Genomic DNA, 19,478 nt, shown 5'->3' with positions numbered 1-19,478 from the left:
GACACATATTGTAGAAATGTAGCGGAGTAAAAGTAAAAAGTATCCACTATTATTTTTACTTAAGTAAAGCACAGATACGTAAACAGAACAGTAACAAAGTAAAAATACTGTGTTACATTCCACCACTGGCTGTGGCGCTCCGTTGCTTGTTTGAAGTCCTTACCTGCAGGACACCGAGTCGCTGCTAGGAGTTGGTAGAAGCTTGAAGGGCGAGGAGGTTTCCTTGAGAAGGTGAGCTGGAAGCTAAAAAAGACCAATTTTATCCCTGATTCATTGATTTATTTGCCAAAAGATAATTTGATATAAGAAAAGTTGATTTAGAAACAAATCAAACATTGTGATGTCCTCATGGGAATTATAGACTTTAAAGTTACAGGCTGTGAATATTGTCCTGATGATTATCAGAGAAACAATCATCTGATCCACATGAATTCAAATAAATGGATCAAACACAGTAGATCACTGATATTTTAACTTCTTTTATTCATTGAGTTATTGATTCTCAAGACATTTCATACTATTGTACAATTTTTTTGATGGGTAGTTTTAATACTACTGCTCTTACTTGCTTTTACAATATAACAGTACTTAGTAACAGACTTATTACTAGAGTCTGTACTGTGTTTGATTATTTACCAGGTTTATTAATGTCTGATGAGATACCAATGTTTCTTTCAGTGCTGAATACACTCCTCTCCTGTGGACACACTGAATGTGAGTCAGCTCTTTTCTTTATTGATCTCTATCTTTATTAATAAGCATATTTCATCCCATTTTTCTTCGTGTATGTTGTTACTAAGATTAGTGAGTATATGAATGAAATGCAAACTTATAGAACAAAACTGTGGTTGCTATTTCCTCTAACTATGTTCTGTTTGTGTGGGGGGGTAGATGCTGAGCTGACCTTTGAACCCAACTCAACCACTCTATATTCTGGGGAGCACGTTAATCTCACGTGTCACATGAGAGAAGCAAATGTCAGTGAGTGGTTTTATGAATTCAAGTGGAACGACAAACCACTGGTTCCCATCACTTCCACTAACGTGCTCAGGATTCCAGAGCTAACGCCCGACAGGAACGGGGATTATCAGTGCATCGCTCACCACAACAGCTCAGAAGAGAACAGACGGAGCAACAGGGCCACTCTCTCTGTGTCAGGTGAGATATCCAGAGTCCTTGTCCCCGCTGGGAGCTTCACCCACAGACATGTGGAGACACAGGACAAAGAGAAACACAAGTAAAGACCTTCACAATAACTGGGACAGTAGAAACATGAAGCTTATTTTCCACATGGTGTCGACAGCCGGACAAATCCACGTTTCTTCTTCTGAATGCGTCGTTCAGTCTCCACAGTCAAAGCTGAAACACCTGATCTCAGTTCCTGACGTCGACCTTTCACACGGACAGAAAGTCAATCACATCATTCACTCACTTCACTTCAGCTTCTTGTTTGACACAGACATTATAAAAACATTGGAGGAGCAGAGAACAACTGATGCAGACTGTGTTTACTCAATTATACATTATACAAAATATACATTAATAATGTACTAAATGATAAAATAATCATGATTGATTTCTTATTAATTATATAGATATTATTAGTTGTTATTGTAATGGATATATACTGAACCTAAAAAATGTAATAATGAATTGATCTCTAATTTACTTTGAAAATATAGATTTTTGCTATTTTCATGGATTTATACTACATATACTGAATTATTTAATTTGATCATGAATTTATTCTTAATGGAAGTATTATTTTATCCATGTATACTATATAACTACATATACTGAATTATTTAATTTGATCATGAATTTATTCTTAATGGAAGTATTATTTTATCCATGTATACTATATAACTACATATACAGAATTATAAAATAATGATGAATTGATTCCTAATCAACATTGAAAATATGTATTTTTTAAATTTTCTTTAATAAATGTATACTACTACAGATGTAAAGATTAATAATGAATTGTCTCCTAATTAAGGATGAAGATATAATTTTTTGCTAATTTAATAGATGCTTCACTACATACACTGAGTTTCATAAAGTATTAATGATGGATACTAATTAAAGATGTGAATATTCTTTCCCGAGCAGCACACAGACCCAGAGCCACAGTGAGAGCATCCAGGACGTCCATCCCAGTGGGCGGCTCTCTGACTCTGACCTGTTCTGTGGAGGAGTCTGCGGGTTGGAGCTACGACTGGTTCACACGTTCCCCAGACGCTGAGGAAACCGCCATCGCAACAAATCCTGTGCAAAACTCTCTGAGCATCTCACAGGGAGGCAGCTACTGGTGCAGGGGAAGAAGGACTCACTCAGGTTTCTGCTCAGAGAAGAGTCACGTGCATCACACCGACAGAACCTGTGAGTAGCACGCTTTCATGACTGGCTACGATGAAAACAGAACCAGTCAGCAGCAATATTAACCAGTTCTCTCTGTTGGTTTGATATTTGTGTTTGAATGTTCAGTGTCCAACAGAAGCTTTGTCGTGCTGCAACACAACTGGACTCAGATATTCAGCGGTGAGACGATCTCTGTCAGGTGTGAGATCCAGGGAGGAGGAGACACCCAGTGGGAATATGAATGGAGGACAACAAGCTCCCACCAACCAGTCACTGGTCCAGACACAGCTCCCACACACAGTGAATACAGGCTGGGCACTGCCTCTGTTTTCCACAGTGGAGAGTACTGGTGTAAGGCCAGAGCGGACTGGTATTCCTCAACAGAGTGGAGTGAGGCCTTCCAGCTGAGAGTAACACGTACGTCCAATCGTCTTTCAAAACCTCCACGAGGACGTGACGTATTCACCTCTTAATATTGGTTGTTCTTGGCAGGATTACGTAAAAGCTACTGAACCAATTTCCGCCCAATCCCCAGAAAGCATCTGGGTGTGAACCTGAACTGGTCCACATGTAAACCAGCTAATGTGGCCCAAATACCTTAAAACCAACCTGGGTCTTTCTGGCTCACATCAGGTACTCTAGGCAAAGTGTGATCTGGATGTGGACCTCAAGTGGTCCATGAATGGTGAACATGGCTCAAACAGCACATAACACATGGGGGCCTAACCCTAACCCTTGTGGTTGACACACGGTATTGCTCCGGCTCATCTGTGGCCCGGCTCTGGCAAACAGCAGTGGACTGCCCCAGTGCCATCACTCCATGAGGTGTGTGGGCTGGATGCCAGTGTGACAGTGTGGGACACATCTGGTTCAGAAGCCTTGAGCTATGTGGGGATCAATGAACCTTTTACATGTTGAGATTCATCATTAGACCTTTTTTCTCTTATATATTCCACGATCAGAACTTTGTCCTCTACGGAGTGAAACTCTGCTTCATACGCTTTAATCTTTTTCTCCATTTAATTTGTCTTTCATTTTCTCTCACGCACTTTGAAAGCCGATAAACCCAGGCCCAGGCTGACTGCCGATAGCACAACCATCACAGGAAAGGGAAGCGTAGCACTGAGCTGCTCTGTGGAGAACGCGTCTGAGTGGAGATACGACTGGTTCAGAAGAACCTCAGCCTCCTCTTCAGCTCAGATCCTAAGATATAATGAAACAGATGATGGAATCAGCATCTCAGAGGAAGGCATCTACAGCTGCAGAGGACGGAGAGGAGACACAACCTTCCTCACAGAGGACAGCAACCGAGTCACAATAGAGAACAGAGGTAAGAGTCCGTTTAGAAATCCAAAGACTAGTCACCTCCGCTGTGGAGGTTATATTCTGTCCCTGGACGTTTCTTTCTTTATTTGTTTGTCAGCACGATTACGCAAAAACTACCGAATGGATTTCCACAAAACTTGTGACAGAACCGATGAAATTTAGATGGAATCCAAACATCCAGACTTTCTTTAACACAATGTAACTTTGACTGAGCAACAGCGCCCTCTGCAGCCACACGTGATATTTTTTAATAACTTCAGAGTGTTTCTAACTGATCTCAGTTCAGCTTCACTCTTCAGCTGCAGCTGGTTGTGACAGGTTGTGACTCTCAGTCAGTTCTTCTCTCAGGAGATGGAACCCACTCACCAGAGTCACAGAGAACAGACGCTCAGGGAGAGAAGGAGGAAACTTTCTCCTTATTAAGTCAGAGAATCATCACATTAACTTGGAAGCTGCTGTTTTAAGGTTAAAAAGTTTCACAGTGTTTTGCTTTAAGATTGTGTGATTCTTGTTTGATTCTCCCCCCTGATGAAAAGATGAGAGGACTGGTATCTGTACAGTTTGGTGGAGGGAGGAGCTGTACTGAGCCATTCTACTTTCTTCTGTTCTCTGTTTCTATTTGTGATCAGTTTCCCACAAGGCGTCTGTGGCCCTGCAGCCTGACTGGTCTCTGGTCTTCAGCGGTGAGACGATCACTGTCCGGTGTGAGGTCCCTGCAGATGTACCAGCTGAGTGGGAGTATGAATGGACCAAACCCAACTCAACTACGGTTCCAACACACGATGAATACAGGATTGTCAATGCGTCCTCGTCCGACAGTGGAAGCTACAGGTGTTTGGCTAAAGACAAGAAGAACTTGAATTCCATGACCGAGTGGAGCGATGACGTCACATTAACAGTTTCTGGTGAGAAAGACCGAGTTTTGAGAACCTGGCAAATGTCTCGTTCAGTTTATGTTCATATGCGCTGATAGGAAATAGAATACAACAAAACAGTAACGAGGGATGCATCGATTCAAAAGCTGAACATCTTACTGATATTTATCTCGTTGTTGCGATCAGCCTATTGACGAGTAAGATGACGTTCACCGATGTTTAGATGTTATTCTCATCTGGGAGGAAACAAGTGCTGTTCAGAATCCAAGTCAAAACATCCTGGACACAAACGATCTGGGACCAAGGTCCTGCCGATACTCGACCAATCGTGAGTCAGCCTCAGCTGTCAGTCACGATGTTTCATCCGGTTTTTATTTATAACGTCAAAAAACTAATTCAGTTCAACACAAAACTTGAACATACATCAGAGGTACAAGAACGTCCTTTCCTCCTGAGGTAATCTGACCTGTACTGCAGCCAGCCACCAGGGGGCGAACTCACTGTTGTGGAGCTGTGATGTCGTCCATCTTTATATACGGTGGATGCTCAGCACCTTTAGACCAGATGGATGTGGGCCACTTCAGGCAGTGATGCGGCTCCTCTAGCTTTCCTGTGGACAGAATGGATCCGAGTAGAAACTCGTCCACTTGTTAAAGAGCTAATGTGGCCCAACGCTCCCAAAACACACCTGGGTCTTTATGGTGAACATGCGGTGCTCTAGGCAAAGTGTGATCTGGATGTGAACCTAAAGTGGTCCATGTGGTGAATATGAAAAATGATTCAAAGGAATCTGGGCCACGTCTGGCAGCTTTGGTTAATGTACGGGACGGCTGTGGCTAACTTGTGGCTCTGATGTGGCAAACAGGTGGTATAATCTGGGCCAAACCATTGTGTACTTCTGCTTTTACTGCTGTTTTAGTTTGTACGACTGCAGAAGACTGAAGGAGATACATGTTCTACTCATTTCATTCAACTCACATGAAATGGACTAAATGCCAAAGTGTTTTTAACATTAACAGAAAGACCAGCGGCTAACCTGAGTGCTGACCACAGAGCCTTTCCAGTAGGGGGCAGTGTGCTCCTGACCTGCTCCGTGGGCCCAGCATCACCTGGATGGAAGTATTATTGGTACAGAGGTAAGAAAACCTCGAAGCCCCTGACGGATGAGGATTTCAAGTCACATGGACAAAGTGCTAGTGCCTCACGTGAAGGACTGTACTGGTGCAGAGGAGGAAGAGGAGATCCAGTTCACTACACCCAGTACAGTACCTCAGTCAGGATTCATGGAATCGGTGAGTGAGGAGAGAATCCATTCTGCGATCATGACTGTTTGTTGAGATTACTGAAGGTTGATGCTGATACAAGCTGTTATTCTGTCTTTACTGGTGAATATGAACAGTCCACAACAGAGCTGCTGCGACTCTTCAACCCAACTGGCCGAACACATACAGAGGAGAAGCCGTCACCCTGAGGTGTGAGATCCAGGGAGGAGACTCTGAGTGGGAGTATGAATGGACAGCAACCAGCTCACAGGCACCTCCCAACACAAAGGAGTTCAGGATCAGTCTGGGGTCAGATCTGAGCGGCAGCTACTGGTGTCAGGGCCGACTGAAAGGTGCACGGCAGAACTCCACAGGATGGAGTGTTCCCCTCACGTTGTCTAACGGTGAGTCAAGTCATATTTAGTATTAAAATATAGGTGTTAAAGTTTAAATATAACAAAGTATATATGTGTTCAATGCACATGTACAAAAGAGAAGCCAAAATATCACGGATACCAGCCATCTTTCACTTTTCAGGTCATTTAGAGCCAGAGTCTGTGAAATCATGATGGAGGTGTGGAGCTGGGGCATCGAGGTCCCGCCCATACATGTGCTCGACCAATCACCAGTCAGAGTCAGCTGTCAATCAGGACGTTTCACTGTTTTTATAGCATCAAATAAATTAATAATAATTAAAACCAAACTGATGAGAAACATGAACATGTGAACAAACTGAAATGAAAGAAGCCATGGTCGACATATACTGCAGGCAGCCACCAGGGGGCGGTGTTATAGTTTGGCTTCACTTTTGGGGGCAGTCATGTCGACGGCTGAATGTGAAGCATCCAGAAACTGCATTGGTTCCAAAATGAAACAAACATGAAGACGTGTTTTTGACGATGTTCCTTTTCAGCGGCTGCACCACGACCTGTCGTCACTGTGTCTCCGTCATGGCTGACTCCTGGAGCCTCCGGGACTCTCACCTGTGGGGGGGGTCCACATCCCACTGCAGGGTGGAGGTTCTACTGGTACAGAGCTCACCCCATTAGTTTGCATCCAGTCCGCAGACGTCGAGATACATTTTTTTACGAAATAAGAGAAACGAGAATGTTACCTGCATTAATCAGGTGGAGATTGCACACTCCTGAGTTCAGTTATGAGCTGCTCCCAGGAAGCGACGGAGGAACTGAACAAAACTCCTTCGTCATCCGAGGCCTGACGGAGTCAGCAGGTTATGCATGTCGAGCTGGAAGAGGAGACCCCGTGTTTTACACTGAGTACAGTGAGACAAAGTGGGTGTGGCCTGTAGGTGAGTTTGTTTCTTTCTCTTGAAGCAGATGTTGTCCCTTCAGTCGCTCAGTTACTTGGGGAACTTTACTTTGGCTGGTTCCTCCAGGTGATTCACTTTTAGAGGTCATAGGTCAAAGGTCAAGACAGATACAGGGTTAGAGAGACAATCTGAAGCTTGTATTGATCAGAGAATCATTCCCAAAATCTATTGTCACATGAAGTTATTTTTTTGTGTGCATCCTATAGGACTGACCTGAAGTTGATATTATTTATGATCATATGCTGACATCATCATGATGTCACTGTGATGTCACTGTGATGTCACTGTGATGTCAACAAACGATGTCGTTCTTCTGACGTTTCCTCTGTAAAATGATGCAAAGTCTAAATTGACTCTTTAATCTGGAAACATTAGAAATGTATTCTGGTAATATTATGACCTTATTCCCCAAAACCAGATGTGACTGAGATGGAGTCTCTGCTGATGGCTTCACGTCTTTAATGCTCAACTAATTTAAACCATTAATTTCTGTTTCACACTTCATGTCACGTTTTTCAGATTCCTATTCGTCAGTGTCTCTCACAGTGAGTCCGGACTCAGTGCAGCACTTCTATGATGACAAGATCCGTCTGACCTGCGAGGGAAACTCTGATAAACTGAGATTGTGGATGTTTACTGAATACGGTGTACAAGTGTCAGAGTACGAGTCTCAGGAGAGAAGCTACACATGGAACAAGAATTATCTTTCTTCTGGAGTTTACTGGTGTGAATCTGGATCAGAGATCAGCAACGCAGTCAACATCACTACAGGTTGTAGTTTTTCATTGAATCTATTCACACTGTGCATGTTTCCAACATCCCATAATGTGATTTAAAGGTAGAGTAACTGAAAGTGGGGAGCACTGCCTCCCTTCACTGCTCCTGCAGGAGCTGCACCCCCCACATGTACCAAGGTGCATCACATCAAACATGATCTTATTTACACAAACCACACGTTCAACGCCCAGAATCAGCTGTGAGAGTGTGTCCGTCTGCGTTAAACAAGCAGACATCACGTGACTGTGTGGACGCCACAGCCCACAGCGCCACCCGGAGGCTGTTTCCATCTCTCTACTCAAGAGGGAGCTCTTTTGGTTGGAGAGCAGGACTTATTGATGTCACATTCAGATTTAGTGATGCTCTCACTCTAAACCCTGCGCTCACACTCAACTCTCCCCTGCTTGAGCTCAGATGTCCTGCTCTTGAAGCCAGGGCTGTGTATTGAAACCAGATGTTTTTCCAGCGCACACACAACGTACAGCTCATGGACCTGAGGAGCAGAATTAGACAAAAAGTGCATTGAATGACTTTGGCTCCACTTTAACATCTAATATTTAGACTAAAGCTGTTTATATACGAGCTGAATTATCACGTTGTTCACATTGTTGATGGTTTTTTAACTGTTTACAGTTCCACGTCCTGTTCTCCTGGAGAGCCCTGCCCGTCCTGTGACTGGGGGACAGTCCGTTACTCTCGGCTGCTCATGGTTCGGGTTAGGGTTCTTCATAATCCGCGATTCCAACTTCTCTTTCTACAAAAATGGGGAACTCCTCCAAAGTAATGTCAGAAGGAAACTGGAAATCTCAGCTGTGTCAAAGTCAGATGAAGGTTTCTACAAGTGTGAACATTCAGGATTCTTCTCACCAGAGAGTTGGATGTCAGTAAAATGTGAGTGTGATCAATATGAGGTAGAAAAGGAGTCTCCAGGTTGAGAAGTAGATTAAAACCTTTCTACTCAGTACATTCACTGAGACGGTTTCTAAACACCAGCTCCACTTGCTCAATACACTTATAAAACATTTTCACTTATTTGTACACATATACAAAGTATTTCTACAGCTACAAACGTTTTTTGCACATATTAAAATATTTCTTCAACTACAAAACTTATTCATACAGTTATGTTTTTAAACATCAAAATGTCTGCTGAAGTGTTGGTTCTATGTTTGTCCACGTCATGGATCTTTCTTTGCTCCTCACTGCTCCTCCTCTGATCAGTGACTCCTGCAGCACCTCCCTCTACGTCTCCTGTGCTGCTGGTCGTTGGGCTGGTTGGAGGCTTCACACTGATTCTCCTCCTCTCACTGCTGCTGTTGTGTTGGTGCAGGAGTTCAAAGAGTGAGAGCTGCTCTGGTTCAATTCATTTAAATCAAACTTATTTAAAACTATTTTGGTTGGAGAGCAGGACTTATTGATGTCACATTCAGATTCTGTGATGCTCTCACTCTAAACCCTGCGCTCACACTCAACTCTCCCCTGCTTGAGCTCAGACGTCCTGCTCTTGAAGCCAGAGCTGTGTATTGAAACCAGATGTTTTTCCAGCGCACACACAACGTACAGCTCATGGACGTGAGGAGCATAATGTGACAAAAAGTGCATTGAATTACTTTGGCTCCACTTTAACATCTAATGTTTAGACTCAAGCTGTTTATATACGAGCTGAATTATCACGTTGTTCACATTGTTGATGGTTTTTTATCTGTTTACAAATTCAGATCGAGTTTTCCTGGAGAGCCCTGCCCATCCTGTGACTGAGGGACAGTCCGTTACTCTCAACTGCTCATGCAGGGTTCCCTGGCTTTCCTTGAAAAAAAATTCCATGCTACCTTCTAATTTTCCAGGTACCATATTAAGTGATGATCTATAGGCCCCTGAAGCTTTCCGCCCCCATCCGTGCCCCCCTCCCCTCACACACACAACCCCCTAGGCATCTGACTACTTAGGCTACTTGATTTAAAAGATGTGCCAGTCAAGTTTACATTGTAAATGCTCAGAGATTATGTCTTGTTGATAATATCAATACATGAAATAATGCAACAAGCTGTAGATGAGCAACAATTTATTGAACTGGAACTTTGAGACACATGAGCACTGGGATTTATATATGTTCTCTCTTCCACTCCTCTCCTATGTCTTTTTTGTATCATTTTTTTAAAGAAGAAAACGAAAAATCACAAAATAGCTAAAAGTAGATATAACAATGAATGTTACAGAATCGAGGTTTTGATCAAGACTAGACTGGTCATGTCAACTAGTATTTAAGTAATGTCACAGCCTAATGTGAAAATGTATTGGTAGTTAGCTAGCAATGCAAGCTAGCCAACACTAGCTAGTTAGTTAGCAAGCTGAATGTTGGTAAGCAAGATTGCACTGCATGTGCTTGCTAACCATCAGTAATGAATCCAAATTCAAAACAAACTCCCCTAAATGTGGTGAATAACACGGTTTTAGGAAAAGTCAATGAGTGAAATACATATAGTGATCAAACATAGTTCTAGTATTTTAAAAGCAAGGTAAAAATTACCTCAATAATTCTAGTGTAAGCTGCTAGCTAGCAAGTTGCAGCTAGCTAGTTAGCAAGATTGCACTGCTTACTAACTAACGTTGATAAACCCAGGTTTACTACACAGTTAAAAACAGCTAATTACATTTGAGGATAAACTTGCATAAGAAGTTTCACTGTAGATGTCAAGGCTCCCGTGTTGGCTGGGAAATGCATGTATTTGACCCTTCTATTGAGATCGCGAGGTAACGTTTCTCGGCTATTATTCCCGAAGTCCAACAATCCGAAACTATACTTTTAAAGTCCCTATCACCAGGTTGCCTGCATCAAATTCCAACATCCAATATACCAGATAGGATGCCAATAGCATGCTCTACAATATGGGATCATCCATTTCTATCTACAGTAAAGCTGTTCACATGTAAAGGGTTTTTATAAACTCATCTTAATTATGTGCTCAATAGTTTCATTTTATTACTATTTTACACATCATCCAATAAAATTTTCCAGGACAACTGTTTCAATTTCCATGTAAGTGTTCACTTTTGCTCAGTTTCCATGACTTTTCCAAACCTGGAAAATGAAAAAATAAATTCCATGTTTTCCATGGTTTCCAGGTACCGTGGGAAAACTCGATTCCAACTTCTCTTTCTACAAAAATGATGAACTCCTCCAAAGTGATGTCAGAGGGAAACTGGAAATCTCAGCTGTGTCAAAGTCAGATGAAGGTTTCTACAAGTGTGAACATTCAGGAGTCTTCTCAGAGGAGAGTTGGATGTCAGTAAAATGTGAGTGTGATCAATATGAGGTAGAAAAGGATTTTCACGAGACGGCTTCTAAACACCAGGTCCACTTGCATTAAATAAATTTGGTTATCAAAATAAAATATTAAGTATTAATATTAAAAATATTAATATTAAATCATAACTTGGATTGATTAAAGTCACCTCGGGGCACCACCCTTCAAAGGAGGGGAAAAAATAGCCAATTTATCGATTAAGTCTCATAAATGTACTGACTACAAATTTGCAACTTCGATTAACAATTAAATTAATAACTATAATCAAAATTACAATATAGATAGTTAGCTAAGTTGAAGGATATGGAGTTCTTGACAGTGTAGAGGATGGCAATATCCACTGATGCAACATTACTGAAAGAACATTTGTGAAAGAAAAACATTTATTATGAAGATAATAAAGTATAAAAAACACAAATTACTAACGGTAACAACCTACAGTTAACCGATAACTTACTGAACAAAGATGTGTATGCGAGTGTTTGAGTCTCTGTGAGTCAGTGTGCTTCCAAAATGTTGGCCAACCTAAAGATAACGCCCCCCCCCCGCCTTTTTGAAGTAGTTTTCGGACAGGTAGCGCGGGGCAGAGATAATTAGGTGAAGGATTATGCTTGTGCTTGAGTTGGTTCTAAATCAGAGAAATAGTGTCGACTAAAATGCAAAGAAAGACTGTGAAGAGCCTAGCAAACGAACATTACTGTCGAATAACTTATAACAGAAGTATCACAACATAAATCAAACTTATAAACACCACACAGAAACAAATAAACACTCTTGCTTAGCGCAGTATAATTATTAAGCCCAGTTGTGTTACCCGTCCGTGAAAAGGGGAAAAAGGAAATTTCTGTGCAGTTCTCAGTTCTGTGAAGTCGTCTGGCTGGTTGTGTGGTTTCTGCCTTCGAGGTTCTGTTGAGCTGTGCAGCTCAGACGCTGGTTGAAGTTTTCCTGCAGGACATCGAGTCGCTGCTCAGAGTTTGGTAGAACTTGGGTTGCAAGGAGGTGTTGTGCAATAGGAGTAGACTTGACGTTGGCTAATTATTAATAATCATGAAATATGATTATTTAAATAATAAAAAAATATTTTATTAAAAATAATTAAAAATGATAAGGCTATCACTTAAGAATAGTAAAAAAATGAATTAGAAATGATAAGGTTATCCATTAAGAATAGTAATAAATAATTAATGAAAACAATAAAATTATCAATTAAGAATGATACAATCTGTAATTATTACTTATCGTAGCGGGGCACCACCCTGGTTACAGGGAACAACGAGTCAAACTATAAATATCAGTCTCATCTGATAAAAGTTAAATTAATAATCTCAATATTTGATATTAATGATTAAATAATAAACAATGAAAGGTTTTAAGTTCAAGCCCAGGCTATCATAATCCAGCTGTATTCACATACATATGCACAAATAATCACAAGATACAGATACTTTAATTACAAAAGGATTTATTAAAAAGGGGAAATAAAGTTAATGTTGTTCAATGATTCTTCATTTTAACAAACTCCAATATTTCAAAGATAACAGCATCAGCAGCACTTATCACAATTCAGAACACACATATAAAACCTATAGTTTATGTATCCCTGTCTGTCTGTGTGTGTCTGTGTCAATGTGTCTCTCTGCGTGTGTGTGTGTGTGTGTGTGTGTGTGTGTGTGTGTGTGTGTGTGTGTGTGTGGGTGTGTGTGTGAAAGAGAGAGAGAGAGAGAGAGAGGGTATGGCAATGACGCAGTCACATGGTGACGTGGTCTTGTCACATCCAAGATGGCGGCCGATAATGATTCAAGGAATTATTAGGGCCTAAATACTCTCAAAATGGTGGTGACTACAAACAAAATGGAGGTGCCGCTTTGGAATTTAGAGCCAAACGGGGAGGAGAGAGAGAGAGGAGGCGTGGCAATAATAAACTCTCAAAATGGTGGTCTAACTCGCGTTATTCAAAATGGAGCCTATGTTAATGACACCATGTGGCCGGAGCCCAAAATGGCGGTCGCCAAATTACACAAAGGAATTTTCAGACAAAGAGAATTCTTTATCTCTGCTTTGGCCCTGGGGCCGCATGGCTTCCAGATGCGTCCAGTCTCTCTAAGTATAAATGTATCTATGTGACGTGAACTGTATAAATACAGATCGGAACGTGTGTGTAGGTAGGTTTAGGATGAGAGAGAGAGAGAGGGAAGGAGCATGCAAAACACGCTCTCAAAAACACCGTCAGAGACAAGTTTAACATTTACTTTACCACTCAGCACCCAAGCGGCGTTGTGTGCTGAAGTTTGACCGGTAAAGTCTCTGTAAAGTTGTTCAGACGGTCACAGTGCGGCCGGAGACGCTTCGTCGCTGCGCTTAAACACTGTAACACGGCTATCATAAAAATAGGAGACACGGAGGTCCCACAAACAAATACACTCAAATAAAGACAATATGCTTAGTATTAAAACTAGTATCTGCCCAGACAATATAAGCCTCTTACTGTACAACCCTCGCGGTGTGCGTGCGCGACTGCGCGAAAGGGCCGAGCTCGCTGCTGGACCGGAAAGGGAGCGAATTTCCTCGTGCTGCCTTGAACGGGATGAAGCTTTGTCTTCTTCTGCAGGGATGTGCGGCTGCTTGTAGCCGTTGTAGATCGTGTGGAAAAAGAAATAGTCTGTGTCTCACTCGTCCCGCGAGCGAATTTCCTGTGCTGATCTTTTCAAGTTAAAATAACAAAAAGTAGTTCTATCAAAATAAAACCTGACTGAAGGTAAAATAGAGGAAATGAAATAAAATGAATTAAAACAAACGTCCGTGAATCGCCCCCTTAGCAACTAAATCATCTGGATAGACCTGGAGAGGTCTGGAGAGGTCTTCAGTGCATGGGTAAAAAGCTGAAACAAAAGTAGTTATCGCCTCCTTTAGTTACTGGGTCATCTGGTCAGGCCACGGGAAGTCTGGTTGCAACTTCAGTACAGGAAAATGGCAGCGAGCTCTGTGGGCTCAACAGTTTTATACCACCTGAGGAGTTCCTGCCTCCTCAGGAAGTGGTCATGGGCTTCAGTTGGCTCTCAGCCAATAAAATGTAAGGGTTACAACCTTAGTGGGCGGGGATTCGACCTCAGTGGGTGTTTTAGGATCACAGTTGGGGTTCTCTTGAAGACACCAGAGATGCTCCCCCACCCGGATAGCTGTGGAATGCGTGGTTTCAGAGTGAAACTGGCCAAACTGGTTTCAGCTTGGTCTCAAAGTTTTATTACCCATTGTGTGGTAGTGAGCACCCTGGTGTCTCCCCCCAACAGAGGGTTCCTTGGTGAGATGAGCTGGAAGCTGCACCTTTTTGCTCCTCTTGAAGAGTTGGATGGAACGAGAAGATGTGAGCTGGAGAACCCAGGCTCCTCCCCTCGGCGATGCAGGAAGAGAGGCTGGACAGCCTTCTGCCCTCGGAGGGATTGTAGAAAGAGATAGAAGAGAGGGAGAACTGGCCTTATATTGGCCCGGGACCTCACAGGTCCTGGGCCCAGATGGACCAATAGGAGTTGACCCTTGTGTCTCTGGTGGCTTTTCACACCTCTGTGTGAAGTTGAGGCATCCTGTGAGACTGAAGGCCAATTTATGCCTCTCCGTTTTTTCTATTACGGACAGATAAGACCGCCCTATCCGTCGTGAAACGTCCTCTCCGAGTGCTTCGGACAGCTTTTCGTACACGTCTGATTTTTCTAACTATCCGTCTTCATGTTGGAGACCCGATGGACCGCTCTTGGCTGTGATTGGTCCGCGAACGACATCATTTCCGTATGACGTCATTTCCGTATTTCCAGACCTCAAACTTCCTGTTTACTTGTAGCAACAAACACGAACACAACTATGATTCTACGATTAATGTGACGTGTGTGTTAAGCCAGCGGAGTTGTCTGGCTGACGGTGGCTCGTTAGAGCACTGAGGGCATGTGTGCACGGTCACATACGGTTATAACGAGCTTTCAAAACGGCGCTAGCAGGCTAGGCTAGCCACCATGCTAACTGCGGTGGTAACAGTGCAAGAACCCGCCGTCACGACTTTAATTCCACTTCTATCATGACACTGTTTCTATAATACCGTCAGGTTAGAAGCAAACACTGGATAGTAGTTGTTAGTGCCGGGAGTCCCTGCTGACTGTGTGTGGAAGCTGGGGGGGAGCTAGCTCCGTGTAGCTTCTAGCTACATGTAGCCTCAAGCAGATTCAAGCTGTGGAATCAGCAACACAGTTCGGAAACAAGACCGGGGAACCGCTGCGCTAAGAAACTATAACATCAGCATCTTGACCCGCTGGGTGTCACTTTATTTAGTTCTGTTAGTTGCCATGGTTCAGTGTGTGGGAGGAGCTAACATGTCAACAGAGACACGTGGACTTCTTCTTCCCAAATGGGGTAGGCTTCTCTGAGCTCGTCTTCCATTGCGCCACCTATGGGTTTGGCGGGGAATTGTTTTTAGACGGATAGTCGTCGGAGAAGTAAAAATCAAAAAGACTCTTTGCCCCCCGCTGAGACCTCTCCGAGAAACGGACTCGTAGAAGTATATAAGAGCCTTGAGTTCCTTGGCTTTCTCCGGAACAAAGGGACATGCGGTTTCAGGCTTTTGACTCCACATGTAGGCCGAAGAGGAGGCCTTTGGTTTCACTAAAACCCTGTCCCACATTGCACCTATTAAAACATGTCTTCAACTACAAAACTTATTCACAATGTTGTTTTTTTTCACATCATAATGTCTGCTGAAGTGTTGGTTCTATGTTTGTCCACGTCATGGATCTTTCTTTGCTCCTCACTGCTCCTCCTCTGATCTGTGACTCTTGCAGCACCTCCCTCTACGTCTCCTGTGCCGCTGGTCGTTGGGCTGGTTGGAGGCTTCACACTGATTCTCCTCCTCTCGCTGCTGCTGTTGTGTTGGTGCAGGAGTTCAAAGAGTGAGAGCTGCTCTGGTTCATTTCATTTAAATCAGGATAGTCATGGAGCAGAGGTTGAAAAATAAAATCATGTAACGTGATCATTATTGTCTTTTCCACAGATCTGTGTTGTGACAGGTTGGTTCCACTCTCTCTTGTTTCATCTTCAACAAAACAGCAATACTTTACTTTTTCTGTTTCATTCACTTGTGATTGTTTGACTGTTTCAGGCTCAGCCAGTCTCTGAGAACCAATCAGAGCTCAGACCCAACTCTCCACCAAGATGAAATCCAGCTGCCAGTGTACTCGTCTCTTCTCCACGGTCAGACGTCCTTCTCCTACTGAACGCCTTCACAGCTATTTCTAACTTGTTGCTTTTCAGAAGAACCTAGTCACAAAGATTCCAATTACATTTCATGTTGATTTGATTTTTTATTGACTCGTAGGTGATGACTGCATCTATGAATCAATCAGAGGAGACACGGAGGAAGGTACAGTATAAAATGTGCCTCCTGCAGAGAAGTCCTAAATGAAAAACCTTCTGATTTCAGGTGGACGGGCAGATGAGGACAGAAATGTCCAACACGATGTCATGACATCAATACACACGTGTGGTTTTCCAACATCTCATTTTAGTCACATGGTCCAAAGACAGACATTTGGACTTTTCAGCTGAGTCTGAAGCAGAGTTCCAGGTGGAAAGGTTCCTCAGACCCGGATCCAGACCAAAGCACCAGAATGTAGTCAGACCCGGATCAAACTGAACCAGGGATCGGTTTAGCTGCGTCCATATAATGTTTGAACAACAAGGACGTTCATTTGCATTGGAACACGTGTGGAGCACCTGAAGCTGGTGATGCTGGTTGTGATAGAGATATTAGAGTGGCAACGAGATCAACTAAATGAATAAAACAGTGGTACTCCACCTTCTCAAGTCTTTTTCTGTCTGATCTTCACAGGAACCCGAGGTGATCCAGAGGAGACGTCTGACTACGTGAATGAAAATCCACATTCAGCTTCAGGTACAAATATTAACAACTGTCTGTTCAGCTACTGGCTCATGAGCATTTGAAATAAACCTCAACTGACACTCCATCATATCATTATTAAATAGTTCTTGTACGATACGTATGCAGTTCAATTAGTGTCTCAAATTTCAAATCCTTTGTGTAAAACTATGAACGGCCTTGATCCTGTTGTAGGGTTGAAGTATCAAGTGTGTACTTTAGAAATTTAAAGTTATTGTCACTTTCAAATCAAACTTATTCCAAACTATTGTCACGATAGTCATGGAGCGGGGGTTAAAAAATGTATCATGTAACGTGATCATTTTTGTCTTTATTCACAGATCTGTGTTGTGACAGGTTGGTTCCACTCTCTCTTGTTTCATCTTCAACAAAACATCAATACTTTACTTTTTCTGTTTCATTCACTTGTGATTGTTTGACTGTTTCAGGCTCAGCCAGTCTCTGAGAACCAATCAGAGCTCAGACCCAACTCTCCACCACGATGAAATCCAGCTGCACGTGTACTCGTCTCTTCTCCACGGTCAGACGTCCTTCTCCTGCTGAATGCCTTCAAAGCAAAATCTAACTTGTTGCTTTTCAGAAGAACCTAGTCACAAAGATTCCAATTACATTTCATGTTGATTTGATTTTTTATTGACTCGTAGGTGACGACTGCATCTATGAACCAATCAGAGGAGACACGGAGGAAGGTACAGTATAAAATGTGCCTCCTGCAGAGAAGTCCTAAATGAAAAACCTTCTGATTTCAGGTGGACGGGCAGATGAGGACAGAAATGTCCAACACGATGTCATGACATCAATACACACGTGTGGTTTTCCAACATCTCATTTTAGTCACATGGTCCAAAGACAGACATTTGGACTTTTCAGTTGAGTCTGAAGCAGAGTTCCAGGTGGAAAGGTTCCTCAGACCCGGATCCAGACCAAAGCACCAGAATGTAGTCAGACCCGGATCAAACTGAACCAGGGATCGGTTTAGCTGCGTCCATATAATGTTTGAACAACAAGGACGTTCATTTGCATTGGAACACGTGTGGAGCACCTGAAGCTGGTGATGCTGGTTGTGATAGAGATATTAGAGTGGCAACGAGATCAACTAAATGAATAAAACAGTGGTTCTCCACCTTCTCAAGTCGTTTTCTGTCTGATCTTCACAGGAACCCGAGGTGATCCAGAGGAGACGTCTGACTACGTGAATGAAAATCCACATTCAGCTTCAGGTACAAATATTAACAACTGGCTGTTCAGCTCCTGGCTCATGAGCATTTGAAATAAACCTCAACTGAAACTGCATCATATCATTATTAAATAGTTATTGTACGATAAGTATGCAGTTCAATTGGTGTCTCACATTTCAAATCCTTTGTGTTAAACTATGAACGGCCTTGATCATGTAGTGGTGTTGAAGTATCAAGTGTGTTGTGTACTTTAGAAATTTACAGTTATTGTCACTTTGTTTCAGGACGACTATGAACGGTGCATCCTCCAGAAAACAAGAGCATGAAAATCAACATTCATCCTTAAACACCTTCACATATTAGACTCACCAGTTTTGTAACAGCTCATTGGAAAGAACGACTTGACCTGGGTTGAATTTCAGTATAAATGAAAAAAAAATGCTGTGATATTTGCTTTTGTGTTTACGTTCAATATTTCAATTGGCTGATATGGGCCTTTTAAGATATGCTCCGATATGAAAAGGTTTATTTTACAGGATAAACAATGTGTATTATGATCATATTTTACATTGAAATTTGTTTTGCCTTAATTCAAGTTCTATATATTCTGTTTTATTTGTGTTTTCTTTCAATTTATCTTTATTTCTTTATGAAATATTGTTTTACTTAAGCTTAACTCCCAATTTTATACACAAGTGATGTTTTTTGCTCCTTGATATCGGTATCTGCATTGGCCCCTAAAAAAATCTTATTCTGTATATTTTTGCCGCAGTCATGCAACAAAAGTTTGAATGCAACCTGTGATGTTTTCCATTCGCACGTATAAATATGTCTTTGTTATTATTCACCAATGACTCAATGGAGGACGATGTCAGAAAGGACCTCGTCTGTCTGTGTATTATGTTCCATATACAGTCTGTGGTTATGTGTGATTATTTCCATGGCTCGTAATTCTCTGTTTGATGAAAACACTCGTCTGCAGAGAGTTTAGCTTTTTGTTTTGAAATGTGATGAGCTGTAACAGATTATAATTCAAACACATAATTGAATATGTTATTTCTTTTATCTTTATTAAACTTTGAAATCCCAGCTGGACTCTGTCGATGTGTCCTCTTTTATTTTGAAA

At 42.2% G+C, this 19,478-nt stretch overlaps 1 protein-coding gene across 1 annotated transcript; it reads left to right on the top strand.

The window, feature by feature from the left end:
- The first annotated feature begins 665 nt into the window (after positions 1 to 665).
- Positions 666 to 14,692, top strand: LOC133020367 (basement membrane-specific heparan sulfate proteoglycan core protein-like). The gene is made up of 14 exons (XM_061086891.1): positions 666 to 714; positions 892 to 1,158; positions 2,116 to 2,346; positions 2,452 to 2,781; positions 3,422 to 3,694; positions 4,320 to 4,595; positions 5,585 to 5,857; positions 5,965 to 6,243; positions 6,756 to 6,886; positions 6,977 to 7,136; positions 7,677 to 7,934; positions 9,659 to 9,721; positions 11,058 to 11,217; positions 14,527 to 14,692. The coding sequence occupies exons 1-14, from the start codon at positions 666 to 668 to the stop codon at positions 14,690 to 14,692; spliced, it is 2,916 nt and encodes a 971-aa protein (XP_060942874.1).
- Positions 14,693 to 19,478: the final 4,786 nt, after the last annotated feature.

Source organism: Limanda limanda, chromosome 15, assembly GCF_963576545.1.
Source record: "Limanda limanda chromosome 15, fLimLim1.1, whole genome shotgun sequence".
NCBI lineage: Eukaryota > Metazoa > Chordata > Actinopteri > Pleuronectiformes > Pleuronectidae > Limanda > Limanda limanda.
This window is presented reverse-complemented; position numbering and strand designations above follow the sequence as displayed.